At 36.2% G+C, this 23,018-nt stretch overlaps 1 protein-coding gene across 2 annotated transcripts in view; it reads left to right on the forward strand.

The window, feature by feature from the left end:
- SLCO1C1 (solute carrier organic anion transporter family member 1C1) overlaps positions 1 to 23,018 on the forward strand; it is a 61,796-nt gene that overhangs the window by 32,856 nt on the left and 5,922 nt on the right. For both annotated transcript variants that reach the window (XM_059402690.1, XM_059402689.1), the window contains 7 exons: positions 327 to 425; positions 2,197 to 2,442; positions 3,643 to 3,807; positions 12,089 to 12,284; positions 17,067 to 17,232; positions 19,793 to 19,977; positions 22,636 to 22,700. In XM_059402690.1, coding sequence (XP_059258673.1) covers positions 327 to 425; positions 2,197 to 2,442; positions 3,643 to 3,807; positions 12,089 to 12,284; positions 17,067 to 17,232; positions 19,793 to 19,977; positions 22,636 to 22,700 — 1,122 coding nt within the window. The remainder of the gene's footprint in view (positions 1 to 326; positions 426 to 2,196; positions 2,443 to 3,642; positions 3,808 to 12,088; positions 12,285 to 17,066; positions 17,233 to 19,792; positions 19,978 to 22,635; positions 22,701 to 23,018) is intronic.

Consider the following 23,018-nt stretch of genomic DNA (forward strand, 5'->3'; position numbering starts at 1 on the left):
CTAATTCTAGGGAGTAAAGTTTTCTCCATTTGGGGGAAATTAACTTCTTCAGAATCCTGGTGTTATTTCCTTACTAAGAGGCAATTAACGCCTTCCACATGTTCATTCTTCTTCCAAAGCTGAGAAGGACTTATTTCATGATTCAATAAGGTTGAAAAATGGACAAATTAAGCACAGTTAAGTGAAGAGTTGATGAGATATTTTCAGCTACTAATTGGATCTCACTCCTATTTCTTGTTTAAAAAATTATTAATTTACAAAAGTGGAAAAATGCCACTTCTCTTCCTTTTTCTTTTCTTTTTTTTTTTTTTTTTTTTTGGATGCAGGGTGTGTGCAGACGGTTGCAATTATAGGACCGATCTTTGGCTTCCTGCTAGGCTCACTATGCGCCAAACTGTATGTTGACATTGGCTTTGTAAACCTAGGTAAGGAAGTTTATTTTTATTTATTTATTTATTTTAGTCACTGAACATTTTTAATGGGGATGGTGTAGAAAATATCAAATTCCCTTTTTATAAAGTGACAGGATGGCAATCTTTCATAAAATGAAAATAATCCACTGAAAATTGGTCATTGATATAATCACTGCATGCATTAATAAATGGAATATGAAAAATAGGCAGTGGTTAGAACTGGATGACCCATGGTTTGTTATTCAGATGTATCCCTTTCCACTTCTGGTTTGCCACTTCAAGTGAATTCCAGCATAGTTAAGACTAAAAACTGTGGCCTCTTGTTGGTTCAGGTGTAGCAACATGACAGTCACATCAGTTGATAATGTATTTTGTAGATTTGCCAGGCAGACCAAGAATTGAAAGTCTTCTGGCAACCAAAATAATGTTCTTTATTATACAGATCTTTTTCAGATGGAGGCAGATTAGAGTAAGGCTACCTTATTCTCTGGGAGAGTGCTTGTGGAGGGAACAAATGGGGGACCTCATCTTTCCATGCTATTAATGTGTTTCTTTCTTGTGAGATGTACCTCCTAGATGTGGACATCACTACATCACTTTTCTTCCTTTTTTAAGAAGTTCAAGAAAGCAGAAACAGGAAAACAGGTTTCATTTTTTTAAAATTCTGAAACTGCATTTTGAGGTCCACATGTGTTAAAGTTAAATGCAAAACTCTTGCGCCAGTTTTTCTTTTTTATCAAATAAACTGCAAGATACATTCCAAAAATTTTATTTATTCATTCATTTATTTATTCATTAACCTCATTAATTTTGCATCTATTCTATCCCAGGTGCTGTTCTACCACAAAATGGTGAATACAATAGTAGTTGAGTGCTTGACTTCCCAAGGTTTTGAAATCCACTCATGGAGATTGATTCAGATAAGAAGGCATAGGTGTGATGAGTGTTGCAGAGGGAAGTTGTTAAGGGGAAGAAATGAAGATGCGATGATGAGCCAGTGTGAACATTTTACCAAGTATAATGTGGCAATTGAGCCTAGTCGTCATAGGACATGTGTTTAGTTCATTGTTCTCACGGAGTATAGTGGAGGTAGATCTATCATAAGTTTTATGGTTCTTATATAGAAAAAAAAAAAAAAACCACTTGATTTGGTTAAAAAACAAAACTTCATCACCACTTACCTTTTTGTCAAATAAGAAATGGTATCAAAAATAAAGTTTTGCTGATGAATAAGATGTTGACATTTTATTTATATATACAAATCTTGCCTTCAGACCTAGAGTAGCTCTGGAGTATTACAGTCATTTAGTGAGTAACACTGAGTGTTTAGACTAGACTGGCACCAGTCTTTCTTTGAGAAAAATCTTGGACAGACATTCAATATGTGGACCAGATGCAAGGGTTGCTGTTGGGGGGTAGCCGGCAGAAGGCTTGGAGCCCCCATAATTCTCCCTCATAGGGTGCTTGCTTCCTGTCATGGACCAGGGGTTTCCTCTGCAAAACCCCAGAGTAAGACCCCCTCCCCCAGGATTTAGGCTCTATATTTTAAATCTAAGGATCAAATAAAGAAAAGCATCATGCTCCAGAAATAAAGCAGCATGTTTCCTTCAAAAAGCAAGAAGATGATAATGTTCAGACTAGACAGTTATCATGCATGAATTTTTAGGTATTCTTATGATGTGATAGAGCTAATGCTAGGATTTAAAAAAAAAAAAAGAAGAGGCTTATTTCAACTCACTGGCTTTGCTGTATATGCAATTTAGCCATCCTCTCTGTCTTTCAGATCACATAACCATTACTCCAAAGGATCCCCAGTGGGTAGGAGCCTGGTGGCTGGGTTACCTAATAGCAGGAATTGTAAGTCTTCTCGCAGCTCTGCCTTTCTGGTGTTTACCAAAAAGTCTTCCAAGACACCGAAGTAAAGAGGATTCCAATTCCGTCTCTGAGAAATCCAAGTTTATTATGGACGATCATGCAGACTACCAAACATCCCTTGGAGAGAAGTCAAAAATAATGGAAATGGCAAGAGGTGAGCCAGACTCTCCTTGATTTTGAAGCACTTTCAGTTTTCCTGTTGAGACTCTGTAGGGGATCTATATATAATGCCCTTCTCTCCCTATCGTTTGTTCAGAAAATTTCAGAAACTATACAGGACACAGAATTGAAGATTACAAAGTCAACTTTATTACTGGAGCATAGATTAAAGAACATGACCCAAAGTTTGGGTAACCTTCATTGCTGACATTCCCACCCTTACAATACTTCAGGTTAGACCGAGCAATGGATCCCCTATCCGGATTGCTGCTTCCCATCAGTCTGGGTGGACAGAAGAGAGTGAATCTTCAGATCTTGTGGCCTTTTAACAGATGAGATTCAGTCATCTGACAAATGTGTTAGTGCCTGTTTCCCACCCTTGACCAAAGGAGTGAGTGTGATGGGGGGACACAAGGCCAGACACGTTCACGTGAATTCCTTCCACATGGAAAAAGAGTGACCAAGAAGTGACCAAGGGCCCTCCTCAGTTGGGCCCAGCAAACAGTATTTACAGAAAATCTCCACATTCCAAACTTTTCAGCTACATCATAGGAAGAAGGGAGAATGCTAAAGCTCATTTCTTAGATTAAGTTCATTAAATTAAATGGAGATAAGGTTCATATTTCTTTGTGACCATGATGCAAGTTTAAAGAGGAGAGACCAGAAGACTGAAGTTCTTGATGTCCTACCAATGACTTTCAGCTCTGTGGGGAGGAAGTATTCTTGTTTCTCTTTCCTTCTACCCATGTCATTGGGAGGAACGTGTTCCTGTCTGACTTCTACCTCTAACTGTAATCTAAATATAATTTAGATTACAGTAAATTAAAATAAAATAATTATAATAGTAATTATAATAAAATTATAATTTAATTTTAATTAAATTATAACTATATTGATTAATTATAATAAAATTTTCATTATAATAATAAAAAAATAAAAAGTATTTATAATAAAAATATAATTTAGATTATATGCCTGTAGAAGCAAGTGCTTGTGTCTCCATATGAACCCGACAGATCTCAGCCTTGACTTATGCCAGTGCTTCATATCCATAGTGTCTGTATGCACTGTGCTAGAACCGCTCCTTCTAACTGTAGCAGTGGGACCCAGCCAGCTGTGCCTGGGTGGCAAGACTGTGTCTTCTGCTGAGTGTGACATGGTCTTTAATTACTCCCACATTACTTTTGTCTTACAGACTTTCTTCCATCACTGAAGAATCTCTTTGGAAATCCACTGTACCTGCTGTATTTGTGTGCCAGCACAGTTCAGTTCAATTCTTTGTTTGGAATGGTGACCTATAAACCCAAGTACATTGAACAGCAGTATGGGCAGTCATCTTCCAAAGCCAACTTTGTTATCGGTATGCTCATCTGTCCTTCCCACTCACCAGTAGGCACCATCAGCTGCATCTTGTTAACCCTTAGGTATTTTTTTTTTAAGATTTTATTTATTTATTTGACAAAGAGAGATCACAAGTAGGCAGAGAGGCAGGCAGAGAGAGAGAGGAAGAAGCAGGCTCCCTGCTGAGCAGAGAGCCCAATGTGGGACTCGATCCCAGGACCCTGAGATCATGACCCGAGCCGAAGGCAGCGGCTTAACCCACTGTGCCACCCAGGCGCCCAACCCTTAGGTATTTTAGAGAAAGCTCTTCTCCTGTTTAGACTAAAGATGATTTATGGCATTTTAGATGCGAAGTCAAAAAGTGAGTGAAAACAAATGTATCAGAATGAAAAAAATCCAGTTAAAATACTGAGGTTGTCGGTGGTACGACTTTGCAGCAAGAATTATTCACAACTGTAAGTGAGTGACCTTAAGAATATTACATAAACTGAATATGCATTTTATTAGGAGATTGTGATACTGGGTATGTGTCTTTCAAGTGTAGCCAAAACTTCCTAACAGTGGCCATTTAACCTGAACCGTTTCTAGGGATTATAAAAAAGTGAGTATTCAGAGAGGTTAAAAGGTGCTCATTGCAAAACAAAGTTTGTTTTTGCTCAGAGTTAAAGGACTTTTCTGAGTCCTGGCATTCAGGTTATTTTTAAGGGCTGTGTTTCTAGCAGAGCAGGTCAGTCAGTGATGAAAAAGCTATTGAAGGGCACAGAAAAGCATGAGGAAATGAAGGAAGAAGAACCAGAATGTGCAAATACATGAACATCATGCTCCTAGTAATTGGATACTTTTAAAACTTGGATTAGCTCTCTTAGTCCATGAAGACATCATTTAATGGTTCTGTTTCAAGGCATAAATATATCTTATTCCTTTGGACAAATTCCTTAGTAGTAGGAAACTCCAATGATTTAAAAACATTTCTTCTTCATAAAATGTTTTTAAAATTTTCTGTGTATCTATCTCTGAAAGAGGCCTCTGAGCTTATTTCAGAATATGTAATTATCCTGTAACAATCCTGGGTAATGGGCACTTAACAGATGCTAATTTAATTGACTGTTCAGACTACTCTTCTAAATTATAAATATTAAAGCTATACCACTCAACTTTTGCTTTCAACATTGATGGGTTCAAATTTAGTTAATTGTGTGATTTAATGGTGGAGCTAAAAAAAACAGTTTAGGTGTTATTCCCCCCAAAACCCCATCTGTGCCAGTCGGTACTTTAAACTTACTTTAACAAGAATAGAAGAGAAATAAAAGCTTAGGAGACATTTTTTAAAATTTATTTCAAAATCTCCTTTGTGTTTATTGAGCTATAACTTACAAGCACTAGTTAACTCTGCGGCCCCTAAATGTGTAGCTCGGCTGGATAAATGTTTACACCAAAACCTGTGTAGTGACTGATTTCAGAATCACGGAAGGCTCTCTCAAACCTCGTCCTACTTCATATGCTTTCCCAGAGCTAATAATTACCTTGAACCCTGCCTGAACCCTGTCATCATAGATGGTTTTTGAACTTATACAAATGGGATCGTATGCTATGTAGTCTTTTGTGTCTAGCTTATTTCAGTCAAAGTAAAATCTATGAGACTCACTCATGTTGTGTATAACAGTTTGATCTTTTTCATTGCTGTGTCATATCCTATCACATGAATATACCACAGTTTGTTCATTTTATTGTTGGTAGCTATTAGGGGTGCTTTCTGGTGTTAACTAGTATCAATAACACTGCCTGATTCTTCTATATGTATTTTAGTGGGTGTATACACAATGTTTTTCTTGGCTGTAACTTGGAGCAGAATTGTTGGTCATGGAAAGTATATATGTTTAGACCCATTAAATATAACCAAAACATTTACAATAGGGTTGTGTAAATTTATACTCACACGAGAAGTATAAAAACATTCCAGTTTCTCTTATCCCTGTCATACTCACTATTGTCAGTGCTTTTCATTGTAACCATTCTTACAGGTGAGAAGATATCTTATTATAATTTATTTGCATGTAACTGGTAACTGATGATGTTGAGCACTTTTTTGCAAGCTTGTTAGTCATTCCAACATTCTCTCTTTGTCGATATTGTTCAAATTGTTTGCCTGTTTCTCTTGCGCTGTCTGTCTCTTATTGATTTGTACGGATAGGTACTTTTTCTTGATACAAGTTCTTTACTGAATATATGTATTATAACTATTTTCTCACAGACTTCAGTTCTTTTTACTCTCCTAGTGGTGAGCTTCATATTTTTTTATTAACATATAATGTATTATTAGCTCCAGGGGTACAGGTCTGTCAATCGCCAGGTTTATGCACGTCACATCACTCACCATAGCATGTACCCTCCCTAGTGTCCATAAGCCAACCACCCTCTCCCTAACCCCCTACACCTGGCAACCCATTTCATATTTTTAAACAAGTCCATTTTCCAGTCTTTTTCTTCTCATTAGTGCTATTTTTAGCCTGTTTTAAGAAATTCTCAAACCTGAAGGCCATGAAAATGTTTTTCTAATATTTCTACTAGTAGCCTAAGTGTTTTAACTTTCACATTTAGGTTATAATACATTTCAGATAGTGGATTGTTCTTAAAGATTTTATTTATTTATTTATTTGAGAGAGAGAGAGAGAACACAAGCAGGGGTACAGGCAGAGGGAGAGGGAGAAGCAGATTCCCCGCTGAGCAGGGAGCCAGATGTGGGGTTTGATCTCAACACCCTGGGATCATGACCCCAGTGGAAGGCAGATGCTTAACTGATTGAACTACCCAGGTGCTGCTGGTTATAATACATTTCAATTTTTTTAATATAATGTGAAAAAGGTCAAGGTTCTTTTATCAAAATGAAAAAGCCATCTTTTCCCCAATAATTGCACTGAAGTGGCACATCTTTAAGTGTATGTTCATTTCTTATTATTCAACATGTGCATAACACTTAAAGTTTCAGGGCATTTGATTTTGGTGTCACTAGAATGATAAATTCATTTTTTATTTCAAATTAAAAACATTTATTTCATAAAGGAAAATTAAGAGCATTGTTTGGGAAAAGATATTTATAATAGAAATTGAGATTGTATGTAATCTCATTCCTTTATTGGGTACATAATAAATGAAATACTTTTGCTATAAAATTATTCTTAAGAAAAATTAGCACAGATGAAAGAACTTAAAATTCTGAGAGATTCAATGGTCTACCTAATTGCATACATACATTATAATGTAGCCAGGAATAAAATTATTTCCCTTGAGTTATATTTCTTCTCTGGACATAATCATTTTTGGAAAACTGAAAAGAAGAATCTAATTGTTTTTTAAGTTGTAGACAGTTGATTTCTTTCAGCCATAATCCTCTCTACACTCATATGGTCCCTGAGATCCAAGCTCATCATCAGAATTTTTTAACTCATCTATCAAAGTTTACCTAAGATTCTGATTCTTCATAGTTTCCATCATGTCATGTCTATGGATTATTCAAGTACTTTATGAGAGATAACTAATAGTGTCTAATGATTTCAATCTTTATAGCTAGGATTCTTCTCTGAATGTATCTGGGTTTCACATTAAGTATGGAAAAAAAGCAGAGTAAGGGTAAGTGGGAAAATGAGTCAACATCCATAATACTTATTTTGATGATCTTTAGAATGGTGAAAATAGATGCTTCATTAGGTTAAAAGAGAGATTAAATAAGACCCAGAAAATGCATTGTAAATGTATATAGCTGTCATTCAGTCAATACTGTTCTCTCACTTCTTTCTCTTCTTCTATCATACTTCTCTTTCCTCCTTCATTTGTTTGGGGGGGGGGTGTGCTGGGGGAAATTATAAAGAATGATCCTTTCTGTGATGAAATAAGGGAGAAGCACAAAGAAAGCACATTTCCTCTCTGCTCTCAGAGAAGGCATTTGACATGACATGGCAGAAAGAATAAACAGAAATTTTCCTCGTGTTCAAGGGCCAGTTGTTACAATGTTGATTTATTTTTGCTGTATGTGTTTTTCCATGTTGGCCATACTTCTAAAGTTTAGATTAATATTTTCTCATGTTAACTACATATTAAAATATAATTTTAATTATTAAAATTATTATTAAAATATAATTTTACCAAGAAAATTAATGAAAAATAAGCAACAAAAATGTTTCAAATTCAGGGTCTAGGACGTATATGGCAAAATGATCTTATTTTTTCAAGTGTGTTGGGTTTTTTTTTCCCTCATTGCAGTTTCCACTGGAAGAAGTTTAGATAGATAGCTTAATTTTTCTCCTTTTTTCAAAGATTCTCCTATCACTGTTAAGTTATGTGAAAATGATCTTAAGTTTTGTTTTCCTTCTTAATACACAGATTGCAATTTATTAGCCATTTTTCTTAATTTCTTGTTTTTTTTATTAAATAAAATAATACCTAGTGGACATGATACTGACATTGACATTGATTCTCATTGACAGCAGGATCTATTCTCCATTCTTGAAGATGATACACAGACAAATAAGGGAAGGTTATGAAAATTATTTGGGGAAAGTTGCTTATAATAGAAAACATTAATTTTTTGTAGCTAAGCTAGCATAGCAAATTAAATATGTGTTATGATATGTTCTAAAATTGGGTCAGGTTATATTAAAAATCTGAGAAATAATGGAAAACAATCTTAGTTTGTGAGGAAAAAATTACTATTATTATACCCAAGAAAGATGGCTAATTTTACTTCTTTGTCTACACCGAATTGGCTACATGAGTGTGAAAAGTCCTATATATGTAAATCTTCTAACAGTGTAACATTGTGAGGGTCCATTATATATTACAGAATTTTACTTTGCTGGGAGAAAAGCTCTAAAACATCCCAAAGTACTTTTATTACTATAACCTATTACCATTTTATTTTAATGGCTAAGGCTATTGTACATTTGTATGGGAATCAGAGTTCCCAAATTATATTGTAACTCTGCTGTCGATCTTAAAATATTTATATTTAACATATAAATATTTATATTTAATAACTCTTGTTTTGAACAATAACAAGGAATAAGTTCTTCAGCTTGAATGAGTATATGGAAGTAACAACAACATATTCATTCTTAAATTTCTCTTAGCTTTCCTGTTATTTGAGTAAATATATTAAATTCAAAAGACATACATAAATTAAATTGAAACAAATTGTGGATGCTGGTATAAATTACAGCTGGTATTTCCATTTGGAGTATTTAAATGGTAAACATTTTAAGATCAGCACATTTTATGGTGTGAGTGAAAAGAAGTGTGTAATGAAGAAATCAGTGACATTTCTACTTCATTAGGGGACTTAAAATGCTTTAGATGAAAGAGGAGAAGCTTTTGGAGGCAAGCAGCACATCTCATTTGATGTTTAGGAAATCTGCTATCAACTCAACTTGGCCCAGCATAGACAGCTTACAGATCCTAGAGAATTTGAAAGGGGGAATCAAGCTGACAGTATATTTGAAATGTACTGCTATTGTTTTTATGGAATCATGTTATAATTCATTTCTTAAAATAGGAAAGTAAAATATCCAAGAGAAATGTTGTATATGGATAAACTAAAGTTTATCCATTTGGCACATTTTTATGGAAAACTACAAGGAGCTCAGGATATATGATGGTGAGCACAGTTTTTGCCTTGAAGGTGCTATTGGAAGGTGAGGGGTGCAAACCAGATAAGCTAGCCAGTAATTGTGACAAGGTCCAAGAATGATGCCTATGGGACCCTGTACAAGGGCCAGAGGCAGAGGGAGGAAGGGGGCTTCTGATGACCCAATTTGTGCACCCTGATATCAGAGATGTCTCTGGAGGCACCATACGGCTGGTGGAGGCTGTGAGAAGTCTCTAGAAGTAGTCTAGAGAACTCTGGGAGAATAAACCTTATCTTGGAGTCAGAAGAGGTATCAATACCTAAATTAAAAGCAAAAGTATAAGGGGGTGTTAAAACATGAAAATGTGGAAACTAGGGTGGTGTACTGAAAGGATGTTGATCAGGTGAAGCAAATATCTTGCCTAGAAAGGACTGGAGGCAAGAGAGTACAGGAAACTTTCTGGAAGTTTTAGGAGAACACAGGCTCTAAGAGGAGATCAGTCAGGAGAGGATATTTCTGATTTTTAACATTCTGTACTGAGGGAGCAATGCCCTTAGAATCACCCCATTTTGATTCTCAAGATCTTCTAGGCCAAATCAGGGTGGGGAAAAGTTAGGGAAACCCACACAGCATGAACCAACAAAAAGTATCAAAGGGTATCCTTTGTGCTATGACTCCTTATGTCCCAAGTTTGGATTGATATTTTACAAAATAAATGAAATTCTAAGCACACTCTCTCAAGGTTTCGATATAGAGGCTAGTTTTCCGAAGATGTGTTTTTTATAAATTGCTTTTGGGAGATAGAATTGAAAGAGAGAATAGGACTCTGCCCGTTTTGTGTAAGTCTTGGGTCTGTGAGAGGGGGATTTGAAGTCAAGTACTGTGAATATGTGTATGTAAAAATAGGGCCTTAAATGGCACACATCACCTCCATGGCAATGCTTAATTCTTGAGAAGGAAGATGGAATCTGGAACAGAGAAGGAATCTGTTTTATAAATCTCCCTATTTAAAAATCAGAAAAATTGGGAGAATATATTAGCATTTATTAACTTGGGTCATGAGAAACCAAGTTTGTTATATTATTTTCCATTATATCCTCTCTTTGGAAAAATAAATAATAATCAGTTTCCTCATAGTTGACCTTTGGCTCTTAAGGGGCCCAGGATACATTTATCTCTACCGCTTGCTATAGCCACAAACCTCAGCTTAGTTGGGGAGGAAAAAACTAGCACCTCTTTTTTTTTTTTTTTTTCCCAACTGCTTTGTGATTTTGCCTCCTTCAAGATGGGATGATCTCTAATATGATCATTTTATTTTAACATTTACCAATTTAAAATCTAAACAAGAAGTCTCCAAAGAGCCTCTTTTCCCACCTTTCCTAACACAGAAATGTTCCACTCCACGCACCCATCCCAATATTTTCATCTTTGTGACTCTAATAGATTGAAATGCCAGTAACAACTTAATTGAATGATATTTATGTGCCATATATTGTGCTAGGAACTTTTCATGTTAACACCTCAGTACTGCTTTTGCTCCATATTATAGATAAGGTGACCGGTTTATAGAAGTTCAGAGAAATCACCTGCCATTGCAAAGCCATGAAGGTATGGGGCTGAGAGCCAAACCAGGCAGTTAAGTCCCCAGAGTCCAAGCTCTCAACCACTTTGTTGGATTTAACATCAGACTCTGTATTGTCGAAACTGGTTTTAACACTTACTAACCATGACCATGAATAAATTGCTGTCAGAAGTGAAAATAACAATACGGCTATCTACTAAGGTTGTGGTAAAGAATAAATGTGAGAGATACATCAAATGCTTATTCAAGTGGCTGGTACATTATAAGCAAATAGTAAATATAAAAGTCGTCAACTAATACATTGTTTTGTTGTTGTGGTTGTTAGGGTGGATACCAAACTAAGCAACTAAGAGTCTAAATAAAATAAGTTTGGTTTGGGCCAGAAAAAAAGAACCATAACTGTGTTTTTGTTCCCTGAATTCCATGTACCTATTATTCTATTATGCACAAACTTAAAGAACATTAATTTTCACCTAGCTGCCCCTTGATTGTACCTGTTAATCCTGGGATTAGACCAGAAAGACATTGACTCATTGATTAATTCAGTGTTTATTGATTTTAAACTCTGTGCTAGATATTGTGTTAGGCAGGCTTCTGAGACTCTCAGTTGTGCTATCCTTTTTTTTTTTTTTTTTTTTTTTTAAAAGATTTTATTTATTTATTTGACAGACAGATCACAAGTAGGCAGAGAGGCAGGCAGAGAGAGAGAGAGGAAGAAGCAGTCTCCCTGCTGAGCAGAGAGCCCGATGCGGGACTCGATCCCAGGACCCTGAGATCATGACCTGAGCCGAAGGCAGAGGCTTAACCCTCTGAGCCACCCAGGCGCCCCCAGTTGTGCTATCCTTAATCTATAACCTAGACACTCAAAAATCTCTTGATATGTCAGTGAATAATAGTAAGTGAATATTTCTATAACTTAAAATGACCAACCAGTCTAACAAGTTGTCAGGAATTGATAACTTCCTGTCAGCTATATAATATAATATATTATATAGCTTTGTATAATCTCTCAGAAAGTTTATGTCGGCACACTCAAATTTCTTTTAGAGATTCACAATATTATATATATATATATTTTTGTTTGTTTGTTTGTTCTTCAGGACTCATCAACATACCTGCAGTGGCCCTTGGAATATTCTCTGGGGGGATAGTTATGAAAAAGTTCAGGATCAGTGTGTATGGAGCTGCAAAACTCTACTTGGGATCATCTGTTCTTGGGTACCTCCTATTCCTTTCCCTGTTTGCACTGGGCTGTGAAAATTCTGATGTGGCAGGAATAACTGTCTCCTACCAAGGGTAGGTTTACTTACTAAGTAATCTGAGGAGATTGGCTTGTTTAATCAGATTAATTATAGATAGAGCTTCAAAATAAGATAATTTTATTGTAAACATCATAAATATGAGAAAGGAATTATAGTTTTATCATGGAATAGCCAATGGTACGTTGACATGGGAGATCTTATTATCACCAAAATTTGTCATCTCCTTTGAATTTGGTTGCCTAAGAGAAATTATTAAAAATATTAAATCTACATTTTCCTGTATAGGTCAACCTGACAATGGAAAACACAGACCTTGAATTTCACCTCTGTTCATCATTAGTGAAATGACATTGCATAGGTCATTTAATCTAATCAAACCTCAAATTTTACATTATAGTTTCTAAATTTTTAAAAAAGATTTTATTAATTTATTTGACAGAAAGAGAGCTCACAAGTAGACAGAGAGGCAGGCAGAGAGAGAGGAAGGGAAGCAGGCTCCCTGCTGAGCAGAGAGCCCAATGCAAGTCTCCATCCCAGGACTCTGGGATCATGACCTGAGCTGAAGACAGAGGCTTTAACTGACTGAGCCACCCAGGCGCCCCAAATTTTTCCATTAAAAAAAAAAAGAAGAATACTAACTACCTTATAAAATTTTATAAGATTTAAGCAAGATAATAGACATGGAAATGATTAGTACTTGCCTGGCACAAAAGAGATGTGCCATTTGTAAATAATTGTATTTTTTTTCTTTGAACACTTGGATAACTGAAAAGTTCTCTGTGCTACTTTTTGTAGTCTCTGTTGTACTCAAATTATGTGAAGTTTCAGAAGAGAATGCTATTTCTCAACCTGGTGAACCACACAACAGCTCTGTTTAGCTCTTAGCAGTTGGTCAAGAGAATATTTATTGATGTTTTCAGACCTGTGCCATCTCGTATGGGAGGGATGACTACTTTTCTTAGTTTCCAGGATCTGTCAGTCTTTTTTTTTTTTTTTTAAGATTTTATTTATTTATCAGAGAGAGAGAGGGAGAGAGAGCGAGCACAGGCAGACAGAATGGCAGGCAGAGGCAGAGGAAGAAGCAGGCTCCCTGCTGAGCAAGGAGCGATGTGGGACTCGATCACAGGACCCTGAGATCATGACCTGAGCTGAAGGCAGTGGCTTAACCAACTGAGCCACCCAGGCGTCCCAAGCGTCTGTCAGTCTTAATACGAAGCTGCATCTTGAAGGAACTACCCTGTCTTTCCTTTGAAGAGTCCTTGCCATCACTCTACCTCTGAACATGAGTTCCCAGATACAGGTGTCTTCATTCTTCCACCCAAATATATATTATCTGTTTAAATTAAACATTGAGCTATTACTGTATGCCAGGCCTACCACCCTGACTGCACTACCTCACTGCCTAAACTCTGCCTGTGCCTCAAAGGCCAGTGCTCCTGATCTAATGATCTGTCTTCTGTTAGTTCAGCTGCTATTCATTTACTGCTTGCTTTCCAGGCTTCTTCCCGTGCTTCCTTCCATGCTTACCTGTCTGTCTTGTCTCCATAGTCCAATCTCCATCACCCTCATTAATCTGGTTTCTCCTGCTCTTAAGTGAATATCAGTTATACTTTTCACTATCTAAAAAGTCCAAGAAAACTAGTGACTGTGAAGTTTATATACTGTTGCTTCTGGGAGTTACCAGAGTGATGTTAGACTTAACTGAGTGTAGTAGCATTGCCTTGCTAACAGTCAGCAATATAGAATAAGGACGTTAGCTGTAAACAGGAATTGCAAGAAGATTCTGGAGAGAGTAGAAGCCCTACACTGTCTTCAACTGTCCCTATGATCCTAATGGTAGATGGACAGTGGTAAACTTCTTTGTATTTTGCAATTTACAAAACACCATGACTTTCATTTTCTCACTTGTATCCTCAAAGCATCTTTATAAGGTAAGTTTTGTTACCCTCTTTTAAAAGAAACTGAATTTAGAAAGGTCAGTTATCTCTTCAAAGTATAATATTCTTTGTACAACATCATGGCATTTCTAAGCCAAAAGTAAGCGCATAAACAGGAAAGAGTGGCAATGTTTTGAGGTTCACGTTAAAAGTATACTCACACAATAAATGATTAGATATTTTTAAACAAATAAAAGATAGCGTATTCATTGCATGAGTACTAGCCCTCGAAGTACTAGCTCTTGAAGCAATTGCCTTAAAAGACTACAATCGCGTTACAATAATGCTATCATTGTCTAAAACATTCTAAATCTCCTCTTTTAAAATTGCTTTCCAGTTCTCGCTTCGGCAGCAAATATACTAAAATTGCCTTCCATGTTTTTCAGAATATTCCCAACAATGGCAAAGATTTAACCTTTAAGAGTAGCTTTGCTATTGGAAGCAGCCAAAGAAATGGCAACATCCCTGGAAAAAGCTCTTGCATCCCAACATGATTCTTTTGAAAGCAAATCCCATTTGAATATAAACATTCTGATATATTTGACAAAAGTTATCTTAAAATTTTAAATAATTCTGTCAACACATCCTTTGTAAAACATGCATGCAATTAATTTCTGCTTCAAGATAGTCATAGATGATAAATTTAGCTTACTTTTAGTAATAGAAAATAATTGGCTTTATAGAATAGAATACAACATGCTCTCCAGGGATTATCCTGAGTTGTTTTGTTCTACAATGCTGTTTGTTTTTTTTTTTTTAAGATTTTATTTATTTATTTGACAGAGAGAGATTACAAGTAGGCAGAGAGAGAGAGAGAGAGGAGGAAGCAGGCTCCCTGCTGAGCAGAGAGCCCGATGCGGGACTCGATCCCAGGACCCTGAGATCATGACATGAGCTGAAGGCAGAGGCTTAACCCACTGAGCCACCCAGGCGCCCCTACAAGGCTGTTTTGATTCTAGACATTCAACAGGAACCCTGTAAACAACTTTAGATATGGTAGTGGAAGAAACCTTTCTTCTGCAATAATGAGAGTAAGTTTGATGCGAGACAAGAATTTAGAATCCAAAGGCCTGGAAGAATTCTCATTTTGAAGTTTGTCTCTAATAAACATTGTGAATTTGAGCCAGTAATTTGCCCACTTTGGACATGACTTTCCTGATCTGCCAACTGAGAAGTTGGCCTAGATCTCCCCCAAAATTCTTTCTGCACCAACTTTCTGAGATCTCAGTCCTACACTACCTATAGTGGCCTGATTCTAGGCTTTCAAAGGCACTTATTTATACTTTCAGATACTACAAAATAGTTTCAGTTAATTTACCAAATAATGCCTTATGGAAGAGAACAGGATGAAATATTACTATATGACTTCCCAGAAGGCCTAGTTATACCCTTTTATTCTGTCTGGAAACATCTCAGGGGCTGTTTTTGTTGTTGTTGTTGTTTTGTTTTTGTTTCTGTTTTTTATGTTTGCAGTAACCAAAAATGCATGGCAGTTCTACTAGATGGAATATTCCATCAATTAAGAAATTATAATTGCAGTCATTATGGGGTTTACCTCTTAGAAGGAGGGGCCAAAATGACATGTATTTCCCTCCAAAATAGAATAGCATTTTAGTTTGATTGACTTACCAGAAATCTTGTTTCTTAACCTAGTATGTCCCAGATTGTTCTTGCTGCTGGAGATACAGGAGTGAATAAAAGAAACTGTTCTGCCCATACTGAGTGTACATGACAGTGCCCTTGGGGGTTTTGTTGTTGTTTGGTTTTTAGGCTCTCAAACACTTTTGTTTAAAAAAAAGGGGGGGGGGAATAAACAAATAAATAAATTCAAAATAATGGGAAAAAAACAAAACAAAAAGAATTATGGAGTGCTAATGGATGAAAAATAAGTTGCAAGTAGAAGAGAAATATCATTGCACAAGTACCTCCTAGAAGAATACAGGAATATGAAAAGAACAAGGAGAATAAAAGAAGAAAAATGAGGTCATTCAGTTGAGGGGAAGAAATAGAGGTGAAAGAGGAGGAATTCTGGGAGAGGTAAGGGGAGAAGGTAAGACAGAATAACAGGGAGAGAAAAGAGAGAAGATATCAAAATTATGTCAAGTTAGAACAAAAAGATAGCTCTTTAAGGGCAAATATCATCTCATTCATAAAGCTAGCACTTAGAAGGCTTCCACAAAATTTTGACATGGACAAATGAATGGGTAAGTGATTGAAAAGCATGTACAAGAGAATCAGAAAGAAAAACACAAGATATGGAAGAGCTATGTAGAATGGGAGATTATGAGAGAGAGAAAAATTAGATGAACTGCCAGTGCTTTTTTTAGTAAGACACTCACATAGGATGTGTAGTTCTTCCAAACTGAAGTCTGTTGACATAATGCTGACTGCTTGACTGTTTTTTTTCTTTTACTGCACCATCGGCAATGCCCATTTTATTGATGCTGGGACAGTTGTGAAGGAAAATGACAGAAAAGCACACACACGCATGCACATACTGCCTGCAATGCATTTAAGAAACGTCATTAGTTGCTCTAGAAGTTTACTCTATCTTTCTGCTTTGTTAGCCATTTTCCTCCATCTTTGCACAGAAATACATTAGAAGATGCTAGAGAACGTCGATTTTTATAGAAACCATAAGCCAAGAACTGGATATTATGTGAATGTGTAAACCTCTAAAGATAACTTTCAAGAGAAAGCTTTTTAATAGTAGACTCACATTTAATAATCAGAAACCAGCATTCCTGATGACCACTGTGTTTTCAAAAGGCAATCTCCATTGGCAGTGCCACTTATATACTCAAGAACACTGATTTTTGAAGATTTTAGGGTGCTGCCTGCTAAGAGGTAATATTTTATACTGTTACATTTCTTTTCAGAACCAAACCTGTTTCTTCTCATGAACGAGCTCTCTTTTCAGATTGCAACTCAAGATGCAAATGTTCAGAGACAAAATGGGAACCTATGTGTGGTGAAAATGGAATTACATATGCATCGGCATGTCTTGCTGGTTGTCAAACCTCCACCAGGAGTGGAAAAACTCTTGTAAGAAATCCCAATGTGTGTGCCTGTGGTGCCTTCTACATAAACCACACGCTCTGTGGGAGCTCAGGGACCAACCCAGAAGTAGACCACACTGGTCGCCGCTCTGGATCTTGCCCTACCCTTGTTCTTTTACATGGAGAGCTAGTGGACTAGGCTTGTTGAAAGAACTAGGGTAAGAATTAGAATCATGAAACATGCTAGAAGAGCCTCACAGTGATATAGTTCTCTCATTTTGCTTGTGAGGAATATTAGCCTCAACTGAGAAAATCTCAGTGATAAGATCTGCATTGGGATCCAATTCTTATGGCTCCAAGGCCAGTGGTAGTTGGAGGTTTTAGGGACAGGACAAATAGAGGTCAGTGTTAGAACCTCTAGCCTGAGAGGTCTAAACCCAGGGATCACAAACTTGATTTTGAGGAGATTGATAGCACGAGACATTCTGCCTGGGAAATCCAGCCCATGTGTGAAAAGAGTAGATGCTGGAATGAAGGAGCTCTGTAGGGTGGATTATGGAGATGAGGTTAGAAATAAAGGTAAGAAATTTAGTTGTGAAGGATATTGTGTACTTTAATCATTAAAGACTCATTTCTGTAGTCACACCTTTACATTTCTGTCGCAAACATAGACTCTCTCTTGTGCTCTCTGTTTATATGGCTAGCAGTCAGACTGCTGTCTATTTGTGGTGATGAAATCTGCCTGTATTTGACAGTCCTGGGAGGGCTGAAAATTAACTCACACATCTATTTACATATACTTATCTAGATAAGAATGCTTAGGCAAAGGCTTATGTTGATTTGGGTTTTCTCTGTTTGTTGTTACTTGGATTTTTTAGTCAGAGTAGGAAGGGTTAGCCTCCAGCAACCATGAACGGGACTACCTACCCAAGCGAAACTGAGTTTTGCCCTCCATTCCCCTTTCCCTCTCCCCTTCCCCTCCCCCTTTCCCTCTTCCCTCCTTCCTTTCCTCCCTCCCTCCCTGCCTCTTTTCTCCCTTCCTTCCTTCCTTCTTTTCTTCTCTTCTCTTTTCATTTCTTTTCTTTCCTCTTCTTTTTCTTTCTCCCTTTATCCCTCTTTCTTTCTCTTCCCCTTCCTTTCCCTTCCCTTCCATTTCCCTTCCTTTCCTCTTCTTTCCCTTCCTCCTGCTCCTTTCTTTTCTTCCAGCCTCTACTCTTTTCTCCAAACTGCTTGAAAGTTTTCCTTACCTAGAACTTCCACTTACAGAAAACATTCATGCCAGGAACTAAGAGAGGTGCTTAAAAAAAAATGGGACTTAACTATCATGATCTTCGAGTAATTGGGTATTACTTATCTTATTTTTCTCATGTGAGAACTGAGGCACTGAGGTGCCTAAACTCATGTATCTAGTAAGAGGCAAGGTCAAGGTTCAAAAGTTTTTACCTGACAGTTAAAAAAACAACAACAACATTTCTACTCTTCCTTGGAAAGGAAATGCCAGCTTTATTTCACTGTTTAACCAAAAATTCACAAGCTCTTTTGTGAAATTTATAAAAATAATGAGGAATTATTAAAGTTGCCTCTCCAAGATTTAGTTGAATTTATTAGTCAGGACTTTTCCCTCCAGTTACCATTACAAAGTCACATCCTCAATTTATGCCCATTTATTTAACAGATTTTTTGTTGAATGCCTAAAAAGAGGACCCTTTTTAGGCTCTACATATGTGATGATGAGAAAGTAGATGGTTTCTGCTAGAGGTTTCATTCTAGTGGGATATATAGTTTAAAAACAAATGAATATATAGTATTCTAATGAGTAATGATAAGCACTGTAAGGAAAAGATGAGTTAGGATAAAGGATGGAGAGATGGGGGTATTTTTTTGAATGGGTGGTCATGGAAGCCCTCTTTAATGAACTAAGCAGAAACCTGGGGTACATGCACCAGCCTTCCTACTATCTAGAAGAGCTACCCAGCAGAGAGAACAGCGAGGCTGTGAGGCATGGGTAAAGTCACCATGTTCGAAGATTGGCAAGGGCGCAGTGGAAACCCATGTGTCTCGCTGAAGCAGAGGGAGAGAGGGAAGATCACTGAGCTGTGAGATCAGAGGGAAATCCAGGAGCTCCATTAGAGTATGTATGCCTCTGCAAGGATTTTGGATTTTATACAACCATAAGAAGAAGCTACTGGAAGGCTGAGAATAGTGACTGCCATTTTTAAAGGCTCACTTTGGTTACTGTGTGGATAAGAGCGGAAATAAGTTGAGCGTAAAGAGATCACTGCAATAACCAAGGCGAGGAATAATGGTGGCTTAGACTTGGAAATGGCAGAGAAGAAGATGAAGTATGTTTGGATGCACTAGGATTTACTGAGTATTGTTTGGTAGGGTCAGTAGTTTGAACAGCTGCTGTTTGGATGAAAAAAACATGATCTGTATAGATTTCACTTTGCTCACTATAGCTTAACACAGAGAAATAAAAGAATATTTACCTTACTGTTTATATAATGCATGTGTACTATATTGTGAAGTCTATTTAAAAATATATATATTTTCAATTTTACTTAAATGTTACCTCAATAATTGGACTTTGTTCTGTTGTGTTACAGATATTTTATAACTGCACCTGTGTGGGGATTGCAGCCTCAAAGTCAGGAAATTCCTCAGGCATGGTGGGCAGGTGTCAAAAAGATAATGGATGTTCCAAAATGTTTCTGTATTTCCTTGTCATTTCAGTCATCACGTCCTATACTTTATCTCTCGGTGGCATACCTGGATACATACTGCTTCTGAGGTGAACACTGATTCTCCCTAACCCAGTTTTAATAAAAGATGTACTACAATCGTTTGGAACATTGATTTCAAAATCTGTTCCATAGGATTGTGATTCCTTATTGCTCTCTCAGGGGTCTTGACCCATATCCTTGTTCTAGTTTTTAGACTCTTCCCATTTTGGGTTTTTATGCAAAAATATGGTTGAAGAGAAGTATTTCCAGTTAAAAATTTTCTGCAAATCATTGGTCTAGAGAGCCTACACCACTATAGTACCTACATCTCTGTAGCCACTCAAAAAATACACTACGCTATTTCTAGATAATATAATAATTATCCTATTATTATTATCAATAATAATATGCTATTTCTGGATGATATTATACAGTGTAGACTAAATGTCTTTTTATTATTTTTTAAGATATTAATTTTTAGTAATCTCTACACCCAACATGGGACTCAAACTTACAACCCAGAGATCACGTGTCACATGCTCTACCAACTGAGCTAGCCAGGTGCCCCTAGGTTGTGTTTTAGATTAAGCATGGTTTCACCAAATTATGGATGATAAAATTTTAAGATAGTTTTAAAGATTCATCTAATATCACATTTCACATTTATTATTTTAGTATATAGGTTATTTTTCTTGTTCTGACTAGAATTATCTATATATATGGGTGTGGGGGTATTCATAACTTTAAATCAATTGCATTTTCTAATCTATGAATATATGTTAATGATTCCAAGTGTGTTTGCTTAAAAACTCTAAAAGAATTTTTAAAACTGTGTACTCCTTTTGCATATTGTTAAGTGAACATCTAAAAATTTAAGTTTAATAGTAAGTAAACATTGATTTCCAGTACATTATAAATATTTACATTTAAAAATATAATAATTTTAAATGTAGATCACTCTTTTAAATGTAATCAGTGAGAATGTAGAAAACAGATTACGTAACCAATATTACCTAATTTAAAATTACACACAAAAAAATCTTTTACAGTGAATATGTTACATATTTCTTTCTTCTTGTGCTTATATCTTAATTCAACTTTCCTATAGGCTTCTCTTCTATTGTAATATAATTTATGTTTGAACATTACTTATTGACTCTCCTGTCATAGATCTCTATAAAAAAGTATATAAATTCAAACTTTAAAATAGTAGTTTTATAACTATATATATAGTTATAACTATATATAGCTATATATAACTATATTCAAATGGTATTGGATAATTGCCAGTGATAATATTTTCTTTCTAATGAGGGGCACCTGGGTGGCTCAGTAGGTTGAGTCTCTGCCTTCAGCTCAGATCATGATCTCAGGGTCCTGGGATCAAGCCCCACATGGGTTCTCTGCTTGGGAGAGAGGGGGAGCCTGCTTCCCCCTCTCCCTCTGCCTGCCTCTCTGTCTGCTTATGGTCTCTCTCTCCCTCTGTCAAATAAATAATAAATAAAATCTTTTAAAAAATTGTCTTCCTAATGGAAATAGCCATGCAAATATTACTATTATACAATTGATAAAAGAATCTAAAAATATTACAAATTTTGGTAAAGTTATTAAGCATAAAAAGTCAAATTTTATCAGAAACCCATCTTTTAAGAGATGATTAGTTGATTTTTAACTTGATGTACAAATTGAAGGATGAATATAACATTATTCTACAATGAAACTCATCAAAAGTATATATCTATGATTTCCCACAGTATATTAAGGAAATTGATCAGGAAAGATAAACAGAAAATAGGACCTAACATCCACAAATACATTTTTCGCAAAAAAGCTTAAGGAAAACATGCGATACTGTGTTTTCAAATGGGAGCATGATATGGAGAGCATTGCACCAGAGTTCTCAAACCAGAATTGTTCTTCATGGGTGGGTGTTTCTTCTACAACTTATACTGGGTCAAGTGCTTAATCAGGCTCCTAAGGAAGAGTTATCTTCACCACCAGCCTTTCAGATGAACCACGCTGTGTTTTGATGGCAGAAGGAGATGTCCCTGGATTAAAGGAGAAAAGTTGTGATTTTTACCTCCTTTAAAGTAGAGATTAAGTGATATTATACATACAAAGAAATTGGTACCGTGCTTAACACTCAGTTATTATAATATCATCATGATTATTATCATTAAAATTGACAGGCCAATTAGTTAAAGCTATACAGTCATATTAAGGATGCTCTTGTTATTTAGGTATTCTTATACTTGGCTGCAAGATTCAGGTCCCCACTATTTAACAGAAACACTTAGCATGCCACAGCAATGGTGACTGTATCAACTTGGATCAATATAGTCCTGTGCTTTTAGAGCAAGAGCCACAAAAATTAGTTATAGGTTATTGATCCCTTATTGCCTCAAATTTCTTAGAATTTTTGTCTGTAAGTCTTTGTTGTTTTGCTGATTAAACTGACAATTTTACTTTATCCAATACCATTTGAATATATCATGGAGAGGGGATTTACATTTTGGAAATAGTAACTGTAAACTCTCTGACGCATTGCATCTAATAGCACATGGAGCTACATAATTTGCCCACGCTATGCTCGGACACTATGGGTTCTCCCATAGAATTCTACTTGAATTCTAAGATTATTTTATTTATGTTAAGCAGATTATCACTAATATTACTATTTGCTTTAATGGGCTACATTTTCTTTATAGTGCTTTTGTTGTTTTTAGGTGCATTAAGCCACAACTTAAGTCTTTTGCTCTGGGTATCTACACCTTAGCAGTAAGAGTTCTTGGTAAGTATAATGTATGTTTTAATTATGGTAGCCATGTCAAATGTGCTTTGAATACTTTTCTAAATATTTTTTTACAGAATTGCCATGCATAACTAAATAATGTAGTCGGTTAGGTCCCTATTTATTTTATTTCTTCCCTTATTTCTTTATTCCTTCCCTCCGACTCTCAACTTCTCCCTTCCTTTGTTTTAGAAACTGAGAGCCCATGCTGTGCTTGTGGTATAATAAAGTGATGTTGTGAGAATAGTGACTTTTTTTGTTTAACAATCTTGTCTCTTCCAGCATTGGTCTATTGTCAAAAAGTTTATTCTTGTTATG

Source organism: Mustela nigripes, chromosome 6 (genome assembly GCF_022355385.1).
Source record: "Mustela nigripes isolate SB6536 chromosome 6, MUSNIG.SB6536, whole genome shotgun sequence".
Taxonomy (NCBI): Eukaryota; Metazoa; Chordata; class Mammalia; order Carnivora; family Mustelidae; genus Mustela; species Mustela nigripes.